Source organism: Dasypus novemcinctus, chromosome 10 (assembly GCF_030445035.2).
Source record: "Dasypus novemcinctus isolate mDasNov1 chromosome 10, mDasNov1.1.hap2, whole genome shotgun sequence".
NCBI classification, from domain to species: domain Eukaryota; kingdom Metazoa; phylum Chordata; class Mammalia; order Cingulata; family Dasypodidae; genus Dasypus; species Dasypus novemcinctus.
The window spans coordinates 14,435,077-14,462,165 of NC_080682.1; the positions used below are offsets into that span (position 1 = coordinate 14,435,077).

Sequence of the window (27,089 nt, forward strand, 5' to 3'; positions counted from 1 at the left end):
GAGGGCCTGAAGCCAGGCCCCCCAGCCCCCTTTGACCTCCCAGGCGCCTGGTCTCTCTTCTTCCTCCCGGGTGTCTCTTCAGGCCCCGTAAGCAGACTGGCTCTCTGCTTCCCCATGCCTGGGTGGAAGAAGCTTTCAGGGCCTAGCAGGCCATGGGCGCACGCGCACTAGCAACCAAGCGGCCACCATTCATCCAGTTACTCCACACACGGGTGCAGTGGCCACTGGACCTGGCCCGGTGCCAGGTATGGGGTACAGTGGTCACCAGAGAGACACAGTCCCCACCCTCAGGAGCTGAGAGGGACAGAATAAACAGGTCAGCACACGTCAGCATGGCAGGCAGTGATGAGGGTTGGCAGGAAGAGTTCCCGGAATGGGGGACAGAGAAGGGCAGGGAGCAGCAGGAGGCGGGCCAGGGTGGGAGGCTGGGCCTGGTTCTGGCCCCAGGAGAGGCAGGAGGGCTCCATCTGGGCAGACCCCTGTTGTCACCCGACCTCCTGTCTTGCAGGCCATGGCCGAGAAGTTCCTGGAGGGCGAGGTGCCCTTGGAAACGTTCCTGGAGAACTTTTCCTCCATGAGGATGCTGTCCCACCTGCGCCGGGTGCGCGTGGAGAAACTCCAGGAGGTGGTGAGGAAGCCCGTGGCTTCCCAGGTGCTGGCCGGCGACGCCCCTCCAGCCCGCCCGCCACCCCCGCCTCGCCCAGCCCCCCGGGCGACACCCCCTGCCGCCGAAGAGCCGCCACCACTGCCATCAGTAGCTGCACCTCCTTACCCTCTGCCCTACAGCCCATCCCCTGGCCTGCCTGTGGGCCCCACTGCCCAAGGGGCACTCCAGCCGGCCCCTTTCCCCGTGATGTCCCAGCCGCCCTTTCCCTACAGTGTGCCTTTGGGCCCCACTTACCCGCTGGCTCAGCCCGGAGCCAGGCCTGCTGCAGGCTACCCCTGGTCCCCACACAGGAGCACGCCACCCCGACCGAGCACCACTGGGGCCCAGATGGGCAGCTCCGCCCCTGGCCCTGGGTACCCCTTGGCTGGGAGTCCGGCCCCCAGTTCTAGTTATCCTCAGCAGCCCCCCTACCTCTCAACAGGAGGGAAACCTCCCTACCCAACCCAGTCCCAGCTCCCCAGCTTCCCAGGTCAGCCCCAGCCCTCAGGCCGCCCACAGCCCCCCTACCCCCCCAGGCCTGGCCCTCCCTACGGCTTTCCACCACCTCAGGGGCCTACCTGGCCTGGGTATTAGACCCGTCATGGCCCCGCACCCATCCCCGCTTATATCTGGACCACGTCCTTCGGTCCCCTCACGTCAGAGCTGGAGCGGCATTCCCTGCTGACGTGTGCTGGTTCACAGGGCCCTTGGAAGGGAGTCCTGCTGGGCTCGGGGCCGTGTGTCCAGGCTGGCTGCGGTGGACTGTCACCACCTGGCCTTCCGGCCAAAGGTCCTCCTGGGGAGGCCCTCCCCTCAGAGACTGGCCACTCTGGTGCTAGCCGCCTGGGAGTGCGGGACCTCATCGTGGGTGTCCGAGCGAGCTTGTGCGTGTGTCTGAATATCTACTTCCGCCTGCACTCACCGACGTGTGACCCAAATGCAGAGTTCTGCCAGCGATGCCGCAGCCCCGGGTCTCTGGCTCTGTTTGCCCCCCTCTCTCCCCATGCCAAAGGATGCTGCTTGTTGGTCTGTGTAATCCATTCAAGGATGGCCTGCCCACACCCCCAGCTAGGGTCGGATTAGAGGGAGAGAACAGAGTTCGGCAAAAACAGTGATTTTTTTATGTCATATAAAGCCATAACTTAACTCTAATAGTCTGAAGTCAGATAAGCTGGTCCCCTGTGCCGGTGCAGTGAGGAGGCTAGGGAGTGGGGGTAACCCCAGGCTTTGCCCTCTGGCGCCGGGGCTCATTTAGGAATGGGGGGCTGAGTCTCTTCCGCAGCCCCCCTTCTCTGGGGCCCTCCCCTTCTGGTTGCCTTTTTTCCGAGGCCCAGCCCGGCTGTCCCCTCCTTAGTGCCTTGAATCTCATTAGCAAGCAGTCCCGTCCCCACCTCCCCTTGCTCAGGACCCCTGGATATAGTCCCCTGGCCCCTCATCCCTTCCTCAGACATCAAAAGCCCTAAAGTCACATCCCAAATGGTGCTTTCTAGAACACCACCATGTATATTTGAGCCCAATTCTTTGCTCTCATCTTTGGAATGTAGGTTCCAAAAGGGCAGGGACTGTGACCCCCATCAAGCCCCTTCAGTAATAGCGTTACCTTGGTTGTTTCAGACATGAACCAGGTCTCGAAGGCAGACCCTGGAGCTGCTATGGGTTAGGAAGTGGTATGTGCCTTGAATCGCTCTCATTTACCCAGCACCTGCCGGGCCTGGGAGTGCTGGGGGCCAAAGAGGCAACTGGACCTGTGGGTGCCTGGCCCCTCCCTGGCCTGCGTGCCGTCAGCGGGCATGCACGCCAAGGTGCCAGATGAGCCCTAGTGGCCCCTTACCAGTTGTGCTTGCTTCTCATAAGTTATTTATAACGGGAGCTCACTAATGGACACTACTGGCTGGAGTGCGTCTGAACTGGGCGAATGCTTGCCCATATGTTCGCATGATTAATTGCCGTAATAAACTTGGATGAGTTCCACGGAGTGCTGTGGCTCCGGTGGGTTTGGGAGGTGGAGATGTGGCTGCTCATGAGCCATTGATTTTCCCCCCATAGCCTTCAGGATAATGCTCGGTAGCAGTCCTCTTTGATTCATGTCTACGAAGTGCCATCTCAGGATTTCGTCTCGGGAGCTGCAACCCCAGAGCCTGGCCCTTTTACCATTTCCCTTTCCGTGCCTACTCTTTGGTTTTCCTTCTTAGCCCTTTCATGCAGAAGCCTGCACATCTGCCCTGTTTTGGGCAGGGGGAGCTTGTGTCATGTGAGGCTGTAAGAGCCCCTTGGGGGAGGGGTGCAGTTGATCTTTGGCCTCGCTTGAGCAGTGACATGGTCCTGCCACCTGCTGGGATGATGGAGGAATGTCACCTTTCTCAGCCAGTCCTGAGTGTTTCTAAACTGGGTGTCGAGCTGCCTGTGGAACCACCTAGTCTTCTGCCATCACCCAGCCTGCCTCCCTAGGGGTCCGCATGCGCTCTGCTGCTCAGCTAGTATCACAAGGCCAGGAGGGGATGTCCTCTGCTTTGGGGGGAGTCAGGAGACCAGGTTTCTAATGGACCCTCAAGTCACTCCCGCTTCAGCTTTCCCTCCCTGCAAGGTGGCCAGAGCAGGCTGCCTTCCAGATGATGCTGAGAACTGCTAATATTAAATGCACATTGGGGCCATTAAGGTTTCAAAGTTTTACCGAGTAATCTCAGCAACACTTTTATCCTTGATTTTAAACCAGGAGACAAAATTGCAGGGTGGACAGGCAGTGACCAGGCCACAGCCAGGAGAGGCAGAGCAGGACTCACACCTGGTCTCTCTGACCCCGGAGGCTGGCGGGATGCTTCACCATGCCTGGGGATACTTGGAGGTCCAAAGTCGCCAGGTTTCAGGAGGTCAGTCCTGAGAAATGCTTGGAGGATCCAGCCGCGCAGCTCTGAGCGTCACCAACATTTCCTGCACTTCCTCTGCCTCCTGAGCGCTCGTCTTGCCTTTCTGAGTGCCCAGGGCCAAGGAAGCAGGACACAGGGCAGAGGTAGAAGACAACGTAGCTTTGGAGGAAGACGCTAAAAAAGGGGAAGCGTCACTTTCTAAGAAGGGACCCTTGGGCTGCTGCAGATGGTGCTTCAGCGAGTTGCGCCCCCTGCTGCCCTCTGCTCTCCCCTCTTCCGGGTCCTCCGTGCCCTCACACAGCTTAGCCTGCAGCAGGGACAGGGACACATGCACGCTACCCCCACCCCTCCCCGCACCACTCCGGCCGCATGAGATCCGGAGCATTCTCTGGCCACACCGCAGTGGGCGACTTGCTGCAAAGTGCCACACAGACCCTAAGTGTCAAATTCAAAGCCTCGAAGCCATACCCAGCTTAGAAGGCCCCTGGGGAGGCCATGGCAGTACGCTTCCAGCTGTCGGATGCACTTTCTCTCCGGGCTTCCCCCAGGATTTCCAGGTAACTAGAATGACAACTTAGAAGCTAGACGTGTTGCTGGGTGGTCAGAGTGAGCTTTCCCTTTGGGGGTCTCAGTTTCCTTGATTGGAACAGGAGGAGAATGGACTAGAATCCGGGGTCACGCACTCAAATGCCTCCAGTGGGCGGGCACGTGACCTGGTTCAGGGAAGTGGGCCCAGGCAGGGCCCAAACAGGCCAGCGCTGCCCTGCCAGGGGGCCATCCCTGCCCTGCTCTAGCCAGGTGCTGCGGGGCAGAAACGGGCAGCTGGGGCCACCATAGTCAGTGGAATTTTTCCCCAGAGATGGAAATTGAGGTTCTTGCATAACATCTCTCTTTTAAGTGTTTGTAATTCAAAATTTTCAAAAAGCCCCATAAATCCACCAAAACGGATAGACCCACACTCTCCCGGATCCCTGACAGCTTGAATGGACTCTGGGTTTTTTTTTAAACTGTAAATCCTTTCATTTTAAATTCTGAGAATGCCTGGTAGGATTTTGAAGCCTCTTCTTGCTCCTGTGCCAACTGCCCTCATTTCTCTGTGAACCAGAACCCCACTGAGTGGTTCCTGTGACTTGTTTTTCTTAGAGCGGGTCATTCCGTCAGTGAGGTCCTTGTGGGGTGAGCAGTGACAGCATAGGGCTCCTGGTGTCCGAGGAATATGGGATCCCACCACCACCACTCCCCCTCCACCAGTTCAAAGAGGTCTGTTCTTGTGTGTCTGCTCTGTGCCGGGTGACTTGGACATAAAGTCAGGCTGAATTCCTGGGTAAAATGGGTCATTACTCAGGATGTGAATGGGCAGTGGCAGTTTCATGGTTGCCTTTGGCAGAAACTCAGCTATAGCTGATCCAGGGAAGAGGGCCTTGGCTCAGTGCCCAGGGCACATGGTGGCCCATTCAGAAACCTGGCACAGGTGGAATCAGAGGCAGGGGCTATCAGGAGAATTACCCCAAGGAATGGTGAGCACAGGAATCCAGGTGCAAAGGTGAGACGGGGACCTGCAGGATGTATGGGCACAGCAGGAGCTCGTCCATGGCTCAGGGTAACGGGGGCCATGTGTGAGTCTGAATTGCTTCTTGGATGGGTCAGGAAGTTGACAAACGTGCCTCACAGAACCAGATAGCTCCTCTTGAGTTGTAGAGCCAAACATCTGGGAACGCATCACCCAAGCCTACCACCACTTGAAAAAAGTTTTCTAAAGAAACTTCTCCCTAACTCTTTTTGAGTGGTGTTTTTTTGTTTTTGTTTTTTTAAGTAGGCATGGATGCTTTGAGGCCACTGTATGGGGCCAAGCTATAGATTAAAGGGCTTTGATGAAGAAAGGCTCTGGTAGGAGACACTACCAGCTGCACCTCCGTTCCCTTTGGAGGAATCCCTTTCATCCCTGCTAAGTATAGCCAGGTAAAGGGGCATCGCTGTTTCCGGATTCCCAGCACAGCCGGGGCAGATCCATGACCTGGGCTCGGCCACCTGGGCTGTCGCAGGACTTGGAGTCCTGAGCAGGGGAGGGTGGAAGCCTGGGTAGGTTGCTGTGGTTTAAATAATCTTTTAAAGGAAATCATCTCCTCTATCAGTGGCTGGTTGATTGGAGGTGCTCCCGGGATGGGGGCAGATGCTGACCAGACTCCCCCCCGGCAGGCTGGCCCCCCACTCCCAGCTGCCTGGATCACCACGCGCCACCTTCTGTGAGCATGCCCAGCTCCCCTGGACCCCCACCCCCAGCTCCGCGTTCTTCGGTAACTCCCGAAAGCTCTTCCAGAGTTGGCTTCTGTGGCTTGGACCAGTGATGCAGGTTGCTTCCAGCAGATGCAGAGCCAAGTCACTTAGAAGCAGCCCAAACCTGAGACATATCACCCTCGTCCTTTCTCTCTACAGGGACTGACAGAGAAGGGTTTTGCGATCCCCACATAGCCTCTTTCTTTGCTCCCCAAGTTCCTTATTAGATATTCTCCTCTTGCTTGTAGTTAGGGAAACTGAGGCACCACAGAATTAGCTATTGTCAAGGATCTCTGAGTAGCAGAGGAAACTATTTCAGTTGTGAAAATTATTGAAACCACAGGGCCATATCTGATTCGTGGGTCAGAAAGTTTAACTGTGATTGGCTGAAACGGCCTTTGGGCTTCCAACTGTCCTGTCAAACAAAACCGAATCAGCTTGAATTTACTAGGTACCCTGTTTGTCCAGGGCCCTAGGGTGGCACTGGTGCCCTCCGGGCTTGGCAGTCAGTGGTCCCCAGTCTTTTATACAGGGATGGGGTGCAGGGGGAGTCACAAGACGGAGGGAAGTGTGAGGGGCTCTGGGTCAAGCTGCCCTGGAAGGCCGGGCGGCTGCTGTCGAGGTGCTGAGCTGTCTGTGCTCAGGTCTGCAGGCCTCCGGCCACGAGGGCTGCAGCTACCCCAGGAGGTCCCCCTTCCAGTGGGCATGGCAGGGGGCTTCACAGGGCTGGACTCTGGACCGGAGGGGCAGGGTGCTCTAGTTCTCAGGAAGTAGAAAAGGCATTATTTACAAAGAACATATTAAGAATACACTAGAGAAACGCTCCCATCCCACCCAGGCTTGAGCTTCCTCTCCACTTCTCATTGGGCTCAGAGTCTGTGGAGAGAGTGGCTTCTGCTTGGGAGCTGCTTCCCAGCAGACGGGGGCAGGGGGCTGCCAGGTTTAGCCAGAGGGATGTTCTTGTGGGCACCCACGTGTCTCTCAGGGGAGGCTGCTGCTTTCTGGGCTCCACCTTTTCACATTGTCCGCCCTTGGAGGAGCCAGCCAAGCTGTTTTGGGGGGTTTTCACCGGGGCCAGGCTCCATGGGGGGACAGGGCATAAGAGCTGGCCTGCAACTGTAGGCGGTAGGAGATGTTTGACAGGCACCGTCATCTCCATCCACGTTCTGCCTGGGAGTAGAAACCAGGATGTCCTCTCCAAGGGGTGACTGCCAGGCATTCTCAGGACAAGTGGCTCTGGCTCTTAAGTGCCTGGTTCCCAGTTCTGTGGGGATAAGAAGGAACGGGATCAGAGGAGGAACGCCACACCCAGGAGGCGCTGTGGGAGGTAGGGCACAGGTCCCAAGTGCTGCATTCAATCTCGGGGGCAGCCGCTGCCCTTCTGGATCAGTGCTGGTGGGTGGGCTGCGCTTAGGGACTCTTGGTGTGGTCTGCTCGACTCCAGCTGCCAAGTCGTCTCCCCTGCCCTTCGTCACTGCTGCCCGCTTTCCCCCTATACAAGAATCCAGGTGCTCAGAGTCCCCTGTTCATTCGTGGACAGGAGAGGGATGAGGTGAGGAGCCAAGTGGCCGGTGCTTGTCCCCAGGTGTGCATCGGGCCAGCCTGGTAGGCGGGGAGTGGGGGCGGGGGCAGGGTCACCTCTCACAGCCGCTGAGCCCCGTGCAGGTCGTAGTCGCTGTCGGAGGAGTTGTCAGGCTGGGCAGAAGAACGCTGCAGGGCCCCTTCCAGAGCTGGGGAAAGAAAAAGGGGCCACCTTCAGCGGTGTCATCCTGCCAGGGCCCACGCAGCAGGTCAGAAGATGACAGGCTGGATGAGCTGGTGGCTCCACGGCCCCAGATCTTTCTTCCCTCCCTTCTCTGCTTTGATCAGATCAGCCGAGTGTTCACTAACGATGCTGAGCTCCAGGCTCCCTGGGGCTTAATTGTCAGTGCCAGCAAAGGGAGCAGGGCTCCTGTCGGACACTTAATGGCCCCCATCCCGAGGCACAAGAATCCAAGGGGCTTCGTTTACCTTCGGGGCCCCTCAAAGCCCCACAGAGAAGCCAGACCATTAGGGCTAATGGCCTCCCAGTGCATTCTTCTGTCAGGACGAGCTGTGACCAGCAGTCCACCGCCCGCGCTCCCCTGGGGCCTCCCTTCCCTCCTGCCTCTGGCTGGGCTGCTCCAGCTCTGCCTTCGTTCCCAGGAGGGCCAGCTGGGCGCTTACCCGGATAAGCCGAGACGTGGGAGTTCCGGGGGGGCTGGCTGTACTCGTTATCCACATGGGAGGCCGTGGGGTTCTCCACCTGGGACCGGACAGTCACCGTGTGGTTGCGATGGAAAGACACTGAGCAGGGGCAGGAGACAGTGTCAGCAGCCCCACTGCTTTATCCTCCTCCTTCCCCAGCAGCTGCCCAGAACTTGACTTCCTGTTTCCACTACATAAGGGGGGAGAGGAAAAAGGTACCCACACTTCCTTCAGTCCATCCCCCCTGCCATCGCTTCCTCAAGAACTGCCTCCAGCAGTGGTCAGCAGCAGACTTTTAGAGCAACTTTGAATTGGCCAGCAATCTGACTGCTGGGGTGGGGTCTTAGGTAGTCATCAAACATTTATTGAGCAGGGAACTGGAACCCAAGTGACAGCACAGATACACCCCCTGCCCTCCAGGAGCTGATGGCCTCCATACTGCAGGAACTACTGGACAGCACAGGGCCTTCTTGAAGGATGTGGCCCTTGAATTATAAAAGGGAAGAATGTGGAAAGAAGTTTCCGTCCATTGGCATAGCTCTGGCCACGGCTAGTAGGAGAGGACGAAGTCCAGGAGTGGGATTCTAAAAGTGGCCCTTTTAAGTTGTTCTAGGATAAAGACATTCCATGGTAAAACTAGTTTGGATAAGCCTTCTGAAAGTATCCCTGCTCTAGGAGCTGCGCAAATGCAAAAGTACCTATTAAGGTTCTGATAAGTCCTGAAATAAAGCACCACGTTTCACTTGGCTGAACTCATTTTCCAAAGCTGTCTGACTGTGGGGCCCTCTCGCCTCAGAACCACCTGTACCCCTCTATTGGCCCCTGGCCTGGCGGTTGCTGCCCAAGGAGGTGAAGGCTGCCAGGGTCTCTGGTTAAGTCAACCCCAGAGGTGAGGCAGGGACAGAGGACGCATTGTGGGCCTCTGAGGCTACAGAGCCCCAAACCACCTAACCACCTGCCCCATGAAGAAGCCTCAGCCCTCCTGGCCGTGGGGACACGTGTTGACCACTGTCGACAAGCGTGGTGGAGATCAGAGGCCTCAAGCAGCCTCTGGCTACGCTGTGGTCAGCAGTGAGCCTCAGCCGTGCTGCCGTGGTCTCCTTCCTGAGCCCTGGGGAGATCGCCTGGGCCCGGGGTGGGGGCAGGACACCACCTCCAGGAGACACTCACTGTTCTGGTTCATTCCTGTCGGGCCAATCCACTGGCGCTGCTTCTTCTGGCGAACTGGGTGACAGACAGGAAAGGCGAATCAGGGGGGGCAGCCGGGGAGGGAGGAGGCGGTAGGTGCAGCTGCTGGCGGGAGCCAGCGGGACTGCTGGCCTCTGCCCCCTGAAGCCTCCTGACTTGCTCGGGAGGGGACCTGGCGCCATCCAGCTCAAAGGGACACATGCAGGAGGGTGCAGAGGTGGCCGGTTCTCCAGGAGAAATGGCCACAGGTAGTTGGAACCAGAATTAAGACCTGGGAGGGCGCTGGGGACCCACCTAACACTGCCCACGTTTGAGCCCCTCAAATCTCACTTCCTTGTCTCCAAATAATTCTCTCCTGCATTCTGCAAGCAAAGCTGACAACTCTACATTCACAAGGTGTCCAATCTCCCATTTGGTGGAGGAGGAAACAGGCCAGTGGAGAGGAAGTGACTCCAGCAGTGACATGCTGCTGCTAAGTGGCTACCAGACCTGGGACATGTGTTTCCCGACCTCAGAGGCCGTGCCCGAGACCCTGGGCCTGCTGCAGTCTAAAACACAGCCACACCCTCCCTCGGGCCTGGAGAGGGTCTTGGCCGGGCCCAGCTGTGGGTCGATCGGGAAAGTGTTTACGATTTGCCCTGACCTTCTGTTGCTTTGGACAGGAGAGGGGCCAGGTGGTGAAGCAGAGGTGCCCTTAGCCCGGCTGTGTGGGGGAGGGCCGCCCGCCCCCACCCTGCAGAGCTGCTTGGGGCGCCTGCACCTACATTTCTTCAGCAGCTTCCTGTAGGCGAGAGGGCCACACTGGACCAGCAGCACTGCCAGGAGCACCAGGGACAGGATGATGCTGATCACAGTGCCCGCCCCCAGGCCCGCGGGCTTGTGGTCCTGGCCTGCGGAAGGAGAGGCTGAGGTCAGTCCCAGCCCTGTGGTTTCTTCCTGTCATAGCTGCTCCTCTTGGTAATTCTCCAGCAAGTGTGGAAGGCACCTGTCCTTCTGCCTGTCTCTCCATCCATCTTAGCATTCTCTGCTCCCTGTTCACTCATCCACTACTTACCTTCTAACAATTGATCATCCAGCTATCATTAGCCATTCTTATCAGCTATTTAACTTTCTACCGTTAGTTACTTGTAAGCGCTCATCTTGCCATCATATACCAATAGCCAATCAGTCATCTTTGTATCTGCTTATCCCTGTTGTTCCAACCAACTATCCATCCACCCATCCACCTCTCTCTTTCACTGTTACCTAACCATCAGTCTCACCTTTACTGGAGCACAGCTTTACCATCTACCCCTCGGTGTTCTAGTTTCCTTCCCGCTGGTACAAGTCCTCCCATTTCGTGTCTGCCTGGTGCCTGCCCCAGTCTCTCAGCCATTGCTTGTGCTCCTTGCAGTTTGGGCGCTCTTGCTCTCCCTGCCCCACATGTGTCGCCTCCCCAGCCTTTTCTAGGACTGAAGGGCTCTCTGTCTAGCTCTTGGAACTTGCTCATCAGAAACACTCTCCCTGACCCGGCCCTGGAGAGAACATCCAGAACCACCATCCCAACCTCCCTCTTGGGCTGTGGCCAACTCACATGTGACAAAGACCCTTTTGCAGAAGCCATGTTTCTCCCGAAGCTCGTAGCACTGGGACAGCTTCTCCTGGGCGCACAAGAACCCCTTCTCACCGGTATCCAGCATGTGATAGGAGCGGACGTGGCCACACTGCTGCTCCTGGCACACCTCCTCCCACGGAGCCATGCCCTTGGCCAAGGAGCTGCTGCACAGGGCTCCCCACTGCTTGCCCTGGCGCACCTCCACGGTGCCCTCGCACATGCTACTGCCCCCCGCCAGGCGGCTCCGCACCTTGGGCTGGAAATCTGGGGAGGAGAAGCAATTAGAGATGAGGAGGAGGGCTCGGAGGTAGCTCCCTCGGTGGCCCCGACTGCATTGCCTGGCCGCGGGAGCCCTGTGCCACTGGCAAGACCGCGGCACCGCGTGGGACCCCTGAGCAGGCTGCCCTTTCTCTCCTTCCCTGCTGCCTGGCCTCCTCTCTGGGCAGCTGTCAGCTGACACCCTGACATGCAGCAGCTGGGCGCTTTCAGTGAAGGACCTGGCAGGGGGGCTCATGTGCACTGGCCACCAGCAGAAGGTGGCCGAGCCAGGTGCAGGTAAGCAGGAGGCTGCAGCTGGGACCACTGCCCTCGTGGAAGCATTGCATTCCCTTGCCACTCCTTGGAAAGAGCAGGGTGTTTTTCAGAACTGGGAAACTGAGACGCGGGAAAACACTCCTGCTCCCAGTGCTGGCAGTCACAGGTGGGACGGAACCCAGGAATCCTGCTCCCAGGCCCCAGGGCCTGAGGGGCAGGCTTTCAGCCAATGGGGCCTGTGCCAACAGAGAATCGCAATTGTTTCTACTTGGGGGGGGGGGCAGGGGCGGGGCCTGTGGCCCAGTTCCAGGACATCTAGCCTAGCTGAGGCCTGCCGCCTGCTCCTTTTAGAGGGGCTGGTGACCTCACCAGCTTTGGTCAGTTTCCATAGCAACAGGGCTTGTTTAAAGCCCCGGAGATCTTCTGTTGCAAAGCAACTTCAAAGGCAAGCCCCCTGGGCATGGTTTTACAGATAGTTCTCTGCACAGAGCTGAGGAGCCAGCCCCTGCTGCCCACATCAAGCCGAAAGATCCTGGGGGGTGCTTCTGCCCAGAGGGGGCAACTTGTTAGTAATTCACACGCAGTAGCCTGTGTGTGAAGGATGGGCTGGTGGCCCAGGGCAGCACTTCCTAGATTTGTGCCCAGGAGTCCCTGGGACTTTGCTAAAATGCGGAATCCAATCCAGGAGGTCTGGGGTGGGGTTTCCCGATCCCGTGTCTCTAACAAGATACCTCCTGAGTAGGAAGGACTTAGACCACAGTGCTGGAGGGGAACTGAGCTGACACCTCAGCTAGTGCTCTAGGCTGTTAGGCAAGACACTAAAACCTCCCTGAGCCTCAGTTTCCTCATCTGTAAAACGGACGTAATGATAGCACCCACTTTCTAAGTCCATTGTGAACATTAAATTAAAGAATGCTCTGGAATAGCTCCTGGCACCAAGTAAGCTTTCAGGAAATACCGTTTGTCATAATCTGGACTCTGCTAGAATCCTCCTGGTGGTGAGGGAAGTGCCACCACCTTCCCAGGCTGCCGGGCTGTGCTGGGATTCCTCGTCCTTATTTGGATCAGCACTCCCTCCCCTCATGGGTCCTGGTTTTGCCCCTTGGGGTGGTGCAGCCACCTCCCCTCCACCAGGCCTGTCTCCTCACCTGCCCGTGGCCTGGAGCCCTCCGCAGGGAGCACCCCGCCCCCAGAACCTTCTCTGCTTCCTTTCTCAAGGTCCCTTCCCCAGAAGAACGCTGGGCTCCGAACCGCAGGCACCAGGCCAGGCCTTGGGGGGCCGTGGGGACCTCCCACGTCTCCCCACCTCTCCCACCTCACCTGACAGACTGCCCTTCTGCAAGGCTCCCCCCCAAGTGCTCCACCTGCCCTGGCTGTCGGCACAAACCCCCATTCCCACCACACCCACTTCAAAGCCCACGCTTCTCCTCCCCTTCGAAGCCCATGCAACATCTGGAAATTCTGCTCGTTGTGCCTGATCGTTTCATAAGCTCACAACTTCTCTAATAAAAATTTTTTTTAATGGAAAAAAATATGCCTGGATAACCTCATTATTCGGCCTTGTCAAAAACAGACACAGCGCGTAAAGCTGGTGGGTTCACACTGCTTCTCTTAGGCCACTGCACAAGGCGCCTCACAGCGATCACTTTCGTCAGCGATCTTCCTGTATGAAAGCCACTAGTCGCATGTGGCTAGTTAAATTAAAATTAAGTTAGGTCCTTCAGGCTTGTTCAAGGTTACTTTGCCAAGATTCCCAAGGCTCTGTGTGACCTGCCTCCGGCCCCCACTGCTCTCCAGCTCTTAGAGGCCAAGGACCCTGACCTGCACGCAGGGCTTTCCAGGAAACGTGTGTGGACTGACCCACTGGCGGCTGCTCTGACCCTGGTCCACCTTGGGGGCAGCAGGGGCCCCCGGGGCTTGGCCAGGTCTCACTCACCCGAGCAGATGAGGGCGAGAGCGCGGCTGTCCTCCTGGAGCTTGGTTTTTCGGAAGCAGTGCTCGAGGGAGGTGCAGCTGGCATTCTGGATCTCCCACCGAATCGGCAGGGGCCTGCGCTCCCATCGCACCCCGGGGTCCAGCGGTCCCTCTGCCTCGGCCTGCGGCAGGTGCTTCAGGAAGGAGCCACACTGGAGGGCTCCGCAGAGGAGGTCCCCCAGGTCCCGGGCCTCGTCCTCTCCCGCGGCCGCGTAGCTGACGGCGCCGCCCAGGCCGCCGCTGTAGAACTCCACCACGCCGGCACAGTGCACGCCGCTGGGCTCCGCCACCAGCTGCAGCCGGGGAGGAGCTGACGGCGGAGAGGAGAAAGCAGGCCTGAGTGTGGGGCTCCAGACGCCGAGGCCTCCTCGGGACCCTGCCCCACTGCCGGCTGTCTGGCCCCAACGCACAGAGAAACCAGTAACTGAGCCACCTGCCTTGGGAGGTGGTGAGCTCCCCATCTCAAAGAGGTACCAAATATTGCATAGCACACGATGGCATCAAAATTTTCATTGTTCTCACATCCACACATAAATGGGGTGTCGTGGTTCCTTTTTTGCTAAGGACAGACAGCCCTACCCTCGTGGGGCCTCAGGGTTCTCTTACCTGTGGGCTCCGGAGTGGTCGTGGTTGGAGGACTTGTGGGCCGGGGTGTTGGTGTCGGGGGCTCTGAAATAAGATACTCGGGTGAGGCAGGGGAGTGACCCAGGGAGGAAGAAGGAGATGGGAGGGGACGAGTCGGGGCCTATGGGGAGCTGACAATGTTGAGAAAGTGGGCTAAATACCACTTGCCATAGTAGACCCACCTGACCACACACTGTGTCTATGCCTCTTGGGGCAGCATCCACCCCATTTTACAGATGGGAACATGGAGATTCAGATGGGACAAGAGGGAAGCGGATTTGGCTCAATGGATAGAGCCTCTGCCTACCACATGGGAGGTCCAGGGTTCAAACCCAGGGCCTCCTGACCCACATGATGAGCTGGCCCACACGCAGTGCTGGTGCACGCAAGGAGTGCCCTGCCACGCAGGGGGTCCCCCACGTAGGGGACCCCCCCGCACAAGGAGTGTGCCCCGTAAGGAGAGCCGCCCCGCGTGGAAAAAAGTGCAGCCTGCCTGGGAGTGGGCTCCCAGAGAGCACACACAGAGAGCTGACACAGCAAGATGATGCAACAAAAAGAGACACAGATTATAGGTGCAGCTGACAAGAATAGAAGCAGACACAGAAGAACACACAGTGAACGGACACAGAGAGCAGACAACTGGGGCAGGGGTGGGGAGGAGGGAGAGAAAGAAAGAAAAAAATAAATCTTTCCAAAAAAAAAAAAAAGAAGGGACGAGAAAGCTAGCAGTTGGCAGAACCAAGTCCTTGGACCTTTTCCATCCTTCCAGACAGATGTCAGTGCCCCCCTGGCCTCCCCTTCCCATTGCCCCACAGCATGTCTGTCCATGGGGGGTGTTGTAAGCTGGGGCAGGCCCCGGAGCCCAGGCCCCCGTGGCCTGGCTCTTACCCACCTAGGCAGATCAGGGTCAGAGGCTGGCACTGGTCTGCCTTGCTTCTGCTGCAGTTGGAGAAGGACCCCAGTGGTCTGTGGCAGAAGATCAGGTTCTGGCCTTCTCTGAAGTGAGAATTGAATTTGAAGTGCAGGGCATCCCAGCAGCCCAGCTGCCTGCAGAACGTCGTGGCAAGCCTGAGGTGCTGCTGGTCCTCTTGCTTCATGTCCCAGCTCTGGCTGCACACGGTGCTCCACTGGCCCCTGTGTCTGACCTCCAGCCGGCCCTGGCACCGTGAGTTGGAGCCGCTCAGCTTCACCTCGACCTCTGGGGGTTAAGGAGGCAGGGGTGAGGTGACAGGCTGGGGAGGACTCTCCCCCGGGGCCCCTGCTGCCCTCTCCCCACCGGGACCCTCATGCCCAGCCCAGCTGGCTCCCCCACTGCTCCCTGGGCCACTTCCACTCCCCTCTGCCTTGCTCCTTGTGATGTGTGTGACTTCTGGGCCACTGCAGGGACTTCCCAGGGCCAGGGGGTCCTGGGGACTGGACTGGGGAGGGTGGGGCTCCACACTCCAGAATGTAGGGCAGCTCAGAGCACTGGTCAAGGGGCTCCAGGAGAATCCCTGTGCCTGCCCCCCTCCTGGAGAGTCCATGTCAATAGGTCTGAAAATTGGCCTGGCACCTGTTTTGGTTTTGTTTCTGTGTTCCTTTTAAAATCAATTATACTGAGGCACAGTTTACGCACAGGGGAACGCACTCATTTTAAGGGTGCCAGTCCAGGGTTGCTGACGCTCAGCGAACCAACACCGTGAGCTGATGTGGGTGCTTCCATCGCCCAGCCCAGCCCAGGCAGCCGCTGAGCTACAGCGAGACTGGGCTCGACTATTCTAGAAAGTCATATAAACAGAGTGAGGGTATATACTTTTTTTGGTGGGGGGAGTCTGACTTCTTTTGCTCATCATGATTTGAGGTTCACATTGTAGATTTTAGTAGTTCCTTCCTTCCCACTGCTGAAGAATATCTCATTGTACGGATATACTGCAGTTTATTATCTATCCGCCGTTTGTGTGATTTCCACTTTGGGCTACTACTATGAATATTGCTGGGTAAATCTTTGTGTGCCCACACATTTCTACTTCTCTTGGGTTAATATCTAGGAGTGGAATCGCTAGGTCATAGGAAGGTGTACGGCCTGTGTGATTTTAGAAAACTTCATGAAGGAAAAAATACATATATATTTGTTTGAATTTGCATAAAGAGACTCATCTGGGAGGGTGGACGACAAGCTAACGAACACAGTGACCACCTGGGTCATTGCGGGGAAGGGACTGGAAGGCCGGGAAGGAAGTGAGACTCTTCATTTAGATCTTTTGATATTTTTTACATTTTGGGGCCAAGCCAATGTATTGTCTATTCAAGAAATTAAGTTTTTTAAAAGGCTCTTCCAAGCGATGCTGCAGCGGGTACTTTTCCCGGTTGGGAACCACGAGTCAGGCTGCCTGCTCCTTCCATGGCTGGAGCTTGCCACGGACTCGAACGGTTCGAGGTAGAGCGGGGTAACCCCAGCACCCAGCATTTGCAGAATCCTTTCCAGGCCTCCCCCCGCCACCTTGACCCACTGCATCCTCACCAGGCAAGAAATATGACCCCTGTTTCACAGGTGAGGAAACGGGGGCTCAAGGAGGCCAAGCCACTTGCGAGGGAGTGAAGCTAAGATGGCCGTGCAGGTGTCCAGGCCCACCCAGGCCCACCCAGGCGCCTGCAGCCTCTCCCACTGCAAGGTGGCTCCGTGGGACCCCGCAGTGGCATCCCCCCGTGTAGGGTAACCGTGGTGAAATGAGTGTGGAAACGGCTGAGTTTAAAGTGGGCTTCTTCACTGCCAGATGTCTCAGAGCCCCAGGCTGGCACACGCCGTTGGTCCCCGGGGGGGTGACGCGGCATCACCTGCCCCCTGTGCGAGGTGTTCCCTGGAGCCCTGTTTGGGAGACGCTGGGCCTTCAGCGCGCTGTACCACCTGGCACAGCCTCTCCGCAGCCCCGGCCGCGTGCCGCCTTGGCCGTGGGGCCTCTCGCAGGGCTGGAGAGGAAGCAGGACTTGGCGGTGTGGGTGCATTTAGGGGCTGGGATGTGTCCTGCGTGGGGTGGGCGGTTTCTAATGGTCATCATCCCGGGAAGAGCGTTTGTGACGGGTTTCATGGCCTACCTGGGGCCCCCGCCTGCACCCAGGAGGAGCGACGGCTTCTAAGCGGCCGAGTCCCCTCGAGAGCCCGCTGGACTCACCGCCGCCGCCACCACCACCCTGCCTCCGCGTGGCCCTTTCTTACCTGAGTCCTTGTGGCTGGGCCCTCCGAGGCAGGAAGTAGCTGCACAAGGGAGAGAGGACGGTCAGGAAGTGAAGCCTCCCTCCCTCTCACTTCTCCCGGGCTCACACCTACCCACAGCTCCAGCAGTGGTCTCCGCTGCCTCCCCCTCCCCATCACTGGGTTGCGGAGCACAGGTTTTCCTGCTGTGTGTTGTAAGCCCTAGGTGGGTCTGGACTCAATGTAGTGGCTAGCAACCACTGATTTTTTAAAATCTGACATGGGATAGAGCTGAGAAGTCGAAACTCAATGCACATTAGGAGGGTAAGAATCACTTTGTGTGCCCAGGCTCGCAATGCAAAAATGTCCCGCGAGTTGCTTTCAGTGAAAACAGATTGAAACCCGCAGTTCCCGAGAACTGAGAAAGGAGCCAAGGCAACGTTTGCTACTTTCTAATATTCCCAAGCTGGGATAGAAACGACAGCAATTTATCTGTAATGGCTCCCAGTTTCCAGGCCAGGCAACTGAAGCTCAGAGAGATGGAGGGGCTTGCCCAAGGGAGCACAGCCTATGGCAGCGGAGCCAAGACCACAGCCTCTGCAGAAAGGGCTTTGCAGGGACCACCACCCTCTGGCTCGGCTCCTGCCTGGGGCCACCAATAGGAATGAGGCCATTCGGGGGACTCTGCCTCCCACCAGCCCCATCTGACAGTGGAGCTGGGGCCAGTGGGCCGCGTGCAGGGCTTGAGGTCAGCTCTTCCGTGGCTGGTGAGGTTGAGTTGGGCTGGAGAAAGGGTGGGGGGGCAAGCTTGTCTGGTCCCAGAGCCCACCCTCCGTGCTGGCCACCTGGCTTTACCAGAGCAGCAGGCATTTTAACTTCCAGCTCTCTGACCCCCGGATCTCACTCCTCAATCTGGAGCCCGCGGAACCCTGAGTGAGGGAGACTAATTTATATTGTAAAAAGCTGTGATTGAACCGCCCTTGACAAATCGTGGCAGCGGATTACAAAACACATGGGTTTTAAAAGTCTGCTCCTGCCTAAGCGCTCTGAAATTGGTGGTACAATTTTAAGGGGAGACATGACCCCACCAGGCTGCCCCCCTACCCCTGCCCCAAGGGGCCCTATAATGAAGTTGTAATAGCACTTCGGTGACAATAGCTCCTAATCTCAGCCAGATCCCATCAAGGGCATCCAGGGAACCAAGGACATTGGAAGCAGAAGGTTCATTATTCTCACTCAGGAAGTCCCACCTGGGAATAGTGGCCAGAGTTCTGGACTGAGGGGGTCAGCCAGCTGTCAATCATCCAAACAATTGGTATGTTGGAGTGGGCAGGAGCCACCTCAGAAGGACACGGTGTAGGTGCCCAGCTAGTGTCATAAGAGAGAAGGATGGAGGCCCTTCGACCTCCCCTCACATCTCACCCTCGACCTCTGGACTCACCCCTTTCTGGTCCTATTTCCCCACCTGCGAGCAGGGCAGTCCCCCTTTAGAGAGTCATTCCTTTGGCTAAGCCGGCATGGCTGGGGCAGCAATGGGGAGAAACACCTCTGGGGAGAAGCACCTTTGATGCAATGCAACGCAGGACAGGTTTTATGGGCAAAGAAAAATTTCCAGGGTCAGGGTCTGAGTCCTGCACTGCCACTTCCTACCTATATGACCTGGGGAGCAAGTTTCTCAAACCCTCTGAGCCTCGGTTTCTCCCTCAGTAACTTGGGAATCTGTACAACGGGGCCAGTTCTGCAGTGAGGTTGTGAGGGTGAAAGGAGAAGGTGAAGCAAGGGGCTGAGCTCAGCGCTCCCCAGCACTCTGTCAGTGCTCGGGGCTGGCGACTCTGAGCTGTGAGCAGACAGGGCCTGGGGCAGGTGTGGGCAGCACCGCGGGCCTGCCCAGGACCTTCCCTATGGGAGGTGTCCTGTGCGGGAAGCCCGGAGAACCAGATCGTCAGGGGTCACCAGGCCCCTTTCCTGCCAGGAACATTCACGTTCTCCCAAGTGCCACAGCCGACCCTCATGGTTTGCGACGGCTGCTGTGTTCCAGCCCTCGGGTGGATTCTGACAGAGCTCATCAGGACCTTTGAGCCGGCGGTGTTCACCCTATAGCAGTCGGGGGAGGGCAGTGCCCTGCCCAGCTCGCCCAGCCGGCAGGTGCCAGGGCCTGGGCTCGAGCCACAGGTCTGACCTCAAAGCCTGTGCTCCCTGCTCTCTGTCGCCCAATTCCTCCTTCCAAGGGCTGAGCTCGGGGGATGCAGGGATGACCACAACCTTGACCCTGACCCTGAGTGGCTCCAGCGGCCAGACCATGGAGGATCCGGGGCCAGGGCCTGGGTCTGCCCTCCTTCCGGATCCCACACGGGACAGCCCAGGCCCGGCTCAGAGGATGTCCCTGAAAAGACTGAATGATCTGGAGAACCAAGGAATTCTTTTTTTAGGAGGTACCAGGGGTTGAACCCAGTACCTCACACATGGAAAGCGGGAGTGCAAGCACTGAGCTACACCTGCTCCCAACTGAGCTCATGCTCTGTTAAATAAAAGGGGTCTGCTTCCAGCTCCCACCTCCACCAGGTGCCTAGCTGGCCCTGCTTCTATACCAGAGCCTCTGTCTCTTCTTCCTCCCTCCATCACTGCAGTCAACATTTGGATAGTTTTCACTCTTTTCCAGACATTTTTGTTCTCTTAATGCTCGCCACAGCTCTCTGAAGCAGGTGCTATTATTGTTATCCCCATTTTATGGATTAGGTTAAACGACTTGCCCGAACTCATACCTCTGGTAAGTGGGGGGGCCAGGCTGTCCGACCCCAGAGCCTGTGCTGTGACTGCTGGACTGAGCTCCCACCTTGCCCTACAGAGAGAGACCTGCCCCATGTTTCACCAGTCCCTGCACATTCCTGGTGTGCAATCTTGATCAAAGGGAAAGGACTTGAATTTCTGTTCAAGAAGTAAAACCTGGTTGTTTTACCATGAACTTGCTGTGTGACTTTGGCAAGCCGCTCAGCCTCTCTGGGCTCAGGTACCTCATCTGTGAAATAAGGAAGTTAGATTACCGGATCTCTCATCTTCAAACATCTACCGTCTCTAACCTTTAGTTCATGATGTATCTCAGCAGCCGGGAGAGGGAGGGCAGCAGCGGTCTGTGAGCGGCAGGGCTGATGTGGAGGCTTCCTGGGTGTTAGCTTTCTCTGCCTTGTCCAAGGGTATGTTCAGGTTTTGATTGGGCACCATTTATTTTCATTTTCTCAACCACCTCTTACAAGACCCAGACCCAACACCCCCCTTCCCCTGAAACCTGTAGACTGTGCTGGGGGGTATCTCTGACCCCCTGCACCACTCTGGTTTGCACCCACCTGACCTTTCCAGAATCCCTGCAGCCGGGGTCCTGAGGCTCTGCTGCCGTGGGACCCCAAGTTGTGTGCAGAGAAGCCTCAAGCCTGCGGGACTGTGAGGAACACGAGTGCGGAAGCACCGTGGCGTTCCCTTTCCTTGACACACCGGGCTGGGACCAAGATTCTCAGAAGCTACCCGCCTCTGCCCCGCAAACCCTCTCAGTCTCCCCAGGAGCCCTTAGGCCTTGGCCTGGGTAAGGCTTCGTCACTCTCCCCAGGACCCAGCCTCTCGCCTCCGCAAATGGTTTAATCTTTTCCACCCTGCCCGCCCGTGGGTGCCTCCTGGTGAGGGGAAGATGAATTTTATCCTCACCGCCCCCAGTGCCCCCTTCCACCATCTCCCACTTCTGCCCCGCTGGGGGGCTGCATCTGGCCATGGTTGAGTTTCAGTTGCTCCACATTGTTTTCAAAAGTTTGGAGCCATTTTTTTTTTATTATTTAAAATGGTTTCTTTTCACTTTGTTTTTGAAAAGCAGGGCGCTCTGGCCCCACGGGGGCTGTCTCCCCGGAACTCAGACAGCGAGCCGCCCGCGCCTCCTGCTTTGCAGCATCCCCGACGCACCCCCGGCCGCCCTGCACCGTTCTCTGCCCCAGCTTCAAACACCTGAAGGGTTCTGCAGCCAAACACGGATCTTCACACGAAGAGGAACGTGTCAAGGTTATAAATAGCCTCCTGTTCGCACAGGTCAGGACTTGCACCAGACGCATTTGCCAGAAACGTGCACGTGGTGTTTGGGCTTTATTGCAGGCCTGTCTTTGAGTCCACTTTGCAGGCGCAGAGGCTCTCGAGGCAGAGTTTTAAGGAGCGGTTAGTACTCAGAGAGCCAGAATTTAGCCAGGCTGTCGCCACACCCGATGCACAGACAAGGGAGCCCGCGAGCCGATGGAGTTGGCGTGGTTTGGGAGTTAGATGTTCTGGTTTTCCATAAATGGTCCTCAGCGCCAACAGTCCACAAATGTCCCCGTGGCCGCCGTCATCGATTTATGTCAAAGCCGTACGTCTGGCTCCCTTTGGGGAGGATTCTGGGTTTTCCTTCCCCACCTGCTCTATCTACACTGGCTGACTCTGCAGGTCAGAAACCCCTCTTTTCTGAAACGATGTTCATCGAGCGGAGCCGCGTCGCGTCTAACTTAATGCTCTATTAGGATCTCGGTGTGGAGAGAAATCCTACAGGGCCTAATTTTTATTTTTTAGGTGGAACGTGGGATGAAGGCATTGGTTTAACACTAGGAGCCTTTTTATGAGCCAAGCACTGGGCTTAAGGTAAGAGAGGCTGGGAATGGGCTGCTCGAGGACAGCAGATTCTAATCTCACTCACCTTACAGCCATTTCTCTCTCTCCCTGGTGGCCTAGCACATCTAATTGAATTTGCTAGAGTTTCACTCCGTGCATTGTCTTCTCTGTTACAGGGACAAGCCCCCTCTTCGGGTAGAGTTTACATATCACAGAGCTCTTTCCCACCTAGGAGCGCATCCTTTCCATTCAGCAGACCTGTGAAGAGGGGACTCTGCCTGACCCCCTTTTCAAATGAGGAAGCTACGATTCAGAGAGGCCGAGTGACTTGCCCAAGGCCACACAGCGAGCTGGTGGTAGAATCAGGACTGAAACCCCCTGTCCATTGCCTGGCAGGGCCCCGTGGAAGTTTAACCTGGGGAGATCCCAGAACCTCCTCACCCTGCAGTACATATGGGGGAAACTGAGGCCAAGGAGAGGAAGGAGGGCACTCCCGACACCTCCATTGGAGTTTGTGGTTGCACATGGGCCCCTGGTTACCTCCACCCACCACACACCCAGTTCCTATCCTGTTCCCACCACACCTCTCCCAGCCGCTCCCGCCTGGGAGAAGAGGCCTCAGATTCCCGTGGGAGCGGATTCAAGCCCCCAAGCTAACGGTGATGAAGAAAATGGCGATGGTAGCACTGTAGAGGAAGTGGTACAGGGTCACAATCCCTTATGTGCAATTCAAAATCCAAACCCCTAAAGTTTCTCCAGAAGCATCGGGCTGGAGGATCCCTCTTGGTGTGTGCACTCCTATGCTTCACTGAAGAAATGAGAACGTGTGCAACGATTAGGGGGTGTTGCCCGACCTCGCTGGGGCTTTCATGAACACACTACGTACACAATATCACCTTTCCAGTCTCTGGAACATTCTGCACACATTTGGCCTCGGGGTTCAAGCTAAGGGTCAGCGGACTGAGAGCTACCGTTTCTCGAGGCCCTTGACCCGCTTTCTCCCTGCTCGGCCCCTGCCGTGGCGCTCCAGTTCACCAGCGGGAAAGCCATGTCCTTCCCTTGGCCTCCACGCCGCGTGACCTGCCTGCGCCCTCCCCGCCAACCTGCGTACTGGTGGCCCTCTGCCTGGGTCACTCTCCCCCAGGCCCCCACGACGGGCTCGCACATCTCAAGGATTTGCTCAGATCCCACTGCCCGTGAGCTCCCCCAACCCTCCCCAGGCCACAATGCAGCGCACCCCCCAGTGCTCCCAGTCCCCGATGCTGCCTCGTTCATCTCCCCACCACTCATCGCCGGGAGCACCCGTGTCATCGCTTGCTTAGTGGGTCACTGGTCTACCCCCCACCACACGCGGATCAGTATGTCAGATCCACCAGGGTGGGGTTTGGGCGGATTTGATCACTGCTGCGTGCCCAGCACTAGCGCCTGGGTCAGGATAGGTGCTCAGCAGATCATGGCTGTCCAGATGGATGAATAGATGAATGAATGAATGAGATTTAATCTTGCAATCACCCTCTGAGGTGGGCGCTGCTGCTATCCCCACTTTGTAGATGAGAAGGCTGCGACTCTAAGAGGCGCGCTGACCAGCCCAAGATCTCATCACTTGTGCGCAGCTGAGTCGGCATCACCCAGACCCCCTTTTACAGGGCAGTGCACACAGAGACCATAGCTACATGTGCACATGCATGTGCACACGCAGCACACTCACACAACATACACATGCACGTGCACACTAAGTTGACGCTCAGTTTTGCCAGGCTGAGTTGAAGTCCCTCTCCAGAATTCTGCAGGGGCTGACTGGTGGCGGAAACCCCTCTGAACGCTGGGGCCAGACAGAATGACCAGATGGGCTGGGGCCAGCTCCTCTGCCCCCGGGTCCTGCCGTTCCCCCCTGGGCCTCAGCCTCTGCAGCCTGGGCCAGCAGGGCTGGCAGCCTGCTCACTGCTGGAGGCCCTCTCCCCTCCCCTGTCGTAGACCCCAGCTCTTCTTGGCCTGACCTGCCTCACTGCCTTCACCTTGCCATTCCCTCTGCCAGGGACACTCTTCCTGCTTTTCTCAGCCAGGTCTCGGAGGAGGGTCTCCACCTCCGAGCAGCCCTCCATGCCTGCCCAGTCTCAGGGCTGTCCTCCTGGTGTCCACTGCTATTTCGTCTCAGCCGTTTGTGGTTTCTTTTGTGGCACTCCTCACAATATTGCAGTGTCTGTAAATATTTTAGGTACATGTTTACTTGTTTTCTGCAACGGATCTCCTCTCTTGGCCTGTCAGACCCGCTGGGCAGGGATCTCATCTTGTTCACGACTGTATCCCCAGTGCTTTGCCAAGGGCAGGGCAGGCAGTCGATGCTCAGCAGATATTTGTAGATGAAGAAATGAATGAGTGCCTCACCTGTGCGAGAGGACTGGGGGACAGAGAAGGCGGCCTGGCCAGACCTGCCTCCGAGTCTTCCTGACTCTGGGCCATGGCAGAGGGGAGACCCTCAGAGCAGGTCTGAGGCCAGAGGTGGGGGGTGGTTTTTAGGGGTCTTTGAAGGGTGGTCCAAGGAGGCCACGGCAGTCCTTGACAGGATTCTGAAAACCCCGGCCCCTGCACACTTCTTGCAGCTCAGAACAGCCATGTGCACACGTGTGCACCTGTGCCATTGTCACAGGCGTGCAGGAGGTAAGCCCGTATCGGGGGGGCCACGCTCCATCCATGAAGCACACACTCACACTGACACACACACACCCAGCTGCTCTCGTCGGGTCTGAGGCTCCCTTCCAAACTGGGAAAGCTGCCTGCTCCTCCTGCTCCCGCCTGCTCCCTGCCTGGAGCTGAGCACCTGCCTGGCAGCCCCACACCTACCACACCTGAGCAGTAGGAGCCCGTGGGGAGTTTGAGGCCAGGAGGAGCGCGGGGACCTGGGCGACGTCACGTTCGGCCCGGCTGAGAGCTCGGGGGCCCGGGCCTCCCGGGCCACGGCACCCGCAGCCTCCCCTGCCGCCCGATGTTGGTGACCGTCCCAGCAGCAGTGTCCGCAAAGCCTCGGGGACGGGAGGACCCTCGGTGCCCACCATCTCCTCCTAACAAACAGGTGGCTCCACCCTCACCCTGCCCCCACTCGTCTCCAGCCAGTTTGTCCGGAGGCCCCAGGACATTTCCACAGAGACCCCTTCTCCAGAGCCTGGAGTGGGGCCAGCACAGCGATGCTGTCACACCCGCCTGCTGCCTGGGTCCCCTCGGACCAACCCAGGCCCTGCCCTGACATCTGCACAGCCGCCTCCCCAGAGCCGGTCAACCCCTCCTCAACCCTCTCTCTGCCAAGAGGCCTGGCTGCCCCAGGACACGCCATGTCCCCGGGTGGAGACCGGGCTCCTCCGTGGGGGCCCCGTGGGGCCGGAGGACTTGATTTCTAGGTGGAGTCTAAATGCAACGCGGACCCCCATGCCCTCCTGCTGTGACACCTCCGCATGGGTGCACCAAGGCCCCAGGAGCATGCGGGGAGCGGGGTGGGGCAGCCGTGGGGAGAGGGGCAAGCAGAGCGGAGACAGAGCTGGTGCCCTTGAATGTGCACTTCAGATGGACTGCAAGGGTTGTGAACACGTTTCAATAAAATGGCTTCAAAAATAACAGGGGAAACAGGATGTGAATATGGGGGAAATCTCTGTATTATCTTCTCAAATTTTCCGTAAATCTCAAGCAGTTTTTTTAAAAATAAAATATATTATAAAGGGAAAAAAAAGCTGGGGCTTGGGGGAGCGGAAAGGGTTCTGGCGGCCACAGCCTTCCATGGCACTCCGACGAGGAGACACGCAGCCCCGGAGCAGACCGAGGGAGAGCTGGAATCCCCCGCCTTGCACCCCGAGCCCGGGCGCCCTGGCCGACGCCCCGAAGGGTACTCACCCAGCATCCCCAGCAGGCACCAGGCGGCCGGCGGCGGCGACTGGGTCCCCATGGGCGCGGCCTGCTCCGGCCTTGGCGCAGCAGCTCCGGTGGGTGAGGGCGTCTGGCCCTGTGTCTCGCTCTCAGGGAGGGCGGGGGCTGGGGCAGGCAGGCACAGGCGGGGGTGTCGGGGAGCAGGCAGTGTGGGCCTGCGTCACCCGGGTTTGAAACTGAACTGTCAACTTCCTCCTGGCAAAGCCACCTGCCCCAGTTGGCGCGGCGGCCCCGGCTTCTGACGGCTTCCTGCCCGCGGTGCCCGGGGCTGGGGCAGCGCCCCCTGACCTCTCCATGCAGGGACCAGGGCTGGGGGTCCCAGGGCAAGGCGGGGGGGGGGCTGGTTATGAGGAGGAGGAGGCCCAGCACCTGCTGAGGACAGGCTGGGGAGCTTGGGGGCACTGGAGGAGTCCCCGAGGCAGGCCAGGGGTCCGCGGAGAGAGCCCTGAACTGGGCTGAGGCAGGGAGAGGGAGCGGGGGCACACATCAGTGCTTGCTGCAGCCCCAGCGAGGAAAGATCAAAACGAAACCAGCCATTTTCCCCCTGTGAGGGATCAGATTGGAAGTCTGAGGTGAACCCCCAGGGATGGGTTCTCAAGAATGCAGGGCTTCTATCAGTGTGGGTTCACGTGCATGAGATCCCCGTGCTGATGTGTGTGTGTGATCCCCATGCCGAGTGTGTGCTTGAGATCACTGTGCTGTGTGTGTGATCCCCACATGGATGCGTGTGTGATCTCTGTGCTGTGTGTGTGATCTCCGTGTGGATGTGTGTGTGATCTCCGTGCTGTGTGTGCGCATGAGCTCTCAGTGCTGATGTGTGTGTGATCTCCATGTGGTCGCTGCTCTTGGAGGAGCAGGAAGCCACTTCTGGCCTGCTCACCAAGAGGCAGGGTCTGCAGGATTCTACAAAGCAGATTGGGGGCGGGCCTGGGTCAGGGGTAGGTCCAGCCTCCCCGGGGCCTGGACCAGACCCAGCCCCTCACTCACATCCTCTGGGTTTGGGGAAGGGGCAGAGGAAAGCCCAGAACCAGGCTCCTTGGGCCTCTTACAATCTGGCCCACCCCAGGCAGCCATAACACAGTTCAAGGGATGACGACAGCGGCAGGGCTCTGAGCGCCTCTTGGGCGCCCCCTCCTTATGCACACTCTGGGGTCTCCTTGGAGGCCCTCCAGGGCCAACAGATCTCGCAGCTGCAGCCACGCAGCTCCCCCGTCTTTGCTAAGGGGAGGCCTGGAGGATTGGGGGGTGCTGGAACTCACAGGCAGAGCGAATGCAGGCTGCAGGTGAAGAAATACGGAGCCCCAGAGGCGCCAGGACTGGGGGCCACACCCACCTCCTCTGCGGCCCAGGCACTGCAGGGGACCGGGAGGATCCCTGAGGCAGCCTGGCCCCTGCGCTTCTGTCCTTCTCCTGTGGCTCTGGAAACCCCAGCCCTTTCATTCATTCATTCATTCATTCATTCATTCATTC

At 57.9% G+C, this 27,089-nt stretch overlaps 2 protein-coding genes across 8 annotated transcripts in view; one reads left to right on the forward strand and one right to left on the reverse strand.

The window, feature by feature from the left end:
• The window catches only part of VPS37C (VPS37C subunit of ESCRT-I), a 30,893-nt gene extending 22,131 nt beyond the window's left edge, over nucleotides 1–8,762 (forward strand). For all 6 annotated transcript variants that reach the window (XM_004446477.3, XM_071217994.1, XM_004446478.5 and 3 more), the window contains one exon: nucleotides 509–8,762. In XM_004446477.3, coding sequence (XP_004446534.1) covers nucleotides 509–1,240 — 732 coding nt within the window. In that variant the 3' untranslated portion in view covers nucleotides 1,241–8,762. The remainder of the gene's footprint in view (nucleotides 1–508) is intronic.
• Nucleotides 6,567–25,773, reverse strand: CD5 (CD5 molecule). Of its 2 annotated transcripts, XM_004446473.3 has the most exons (11): nucleotides 25,587–25,773; nucleotides 17,118–17,156; nucleotides 14,817–15,122; nucleotides 13,907–13,969; nucleotides 13,263–13,610; nucleotides 10,772–11,056; nucleotides 9,963–10,088; nucleotides 9,181–9,234; nucleotides 7,990–8,109; nucleotides 7,423–7,514; nucleotides 6,567–7,048 (listed from the first exon to the last, which is right to left on the reverse strand). In XM_004446473.3, the coding sequence occupies exons 1-10, from the start codon at nucleotides 25,636–25,638 to the stop codon at nucleotides 7,426–7,428; spliced, it is 1,482 nt and encodes a 493-aa protein (XP_004446530.1). In that variant the 5' UTR covers nucleotides 25,639–25,773; the 3' UTR covers nucleotides 6,567–7,048; nucleotides 7,423–7,425. The 2 variants fall into 2 exon arrangements, with proteins under 2 accessions (XP_004446530.1, XP_004446529.1); XM_004446472.3 differs by having other exon boundaries at nucleotides 6,567–7,514.
• Nucleotides 25,774–27,089: the final 1,316 nt, after the last annotated feature.

What these genes read in the sequence shown, in the direction of transcription:
- CD5 (XM_004446473.3), bottom strand. Translation starts at nt 25,638, where the DNA reads ATGGGGACCCAGTCGCCGCCGCCGGCCGCCTGGTGCCTGCTGGGGATG. An exon ending in GTGCCTGCTGGGGATGCTGG is followed by an intron (nt 17,157 to 25,586) that starts GTGAGTACCCTT and finishes TCCCTTGTGCAG; the next exon opens with CTACTTCCTGCCTCGGAGGG. An exon ending in CAAAAGGGTCTTTGTCACAT is followed by an intron (nt 10,089 to 10,771) that starts GTGAGTTGGCCA and finishes CTCCTTCCGCAG; the next exon opens with GCCAGGACCACAAGCCCGCG.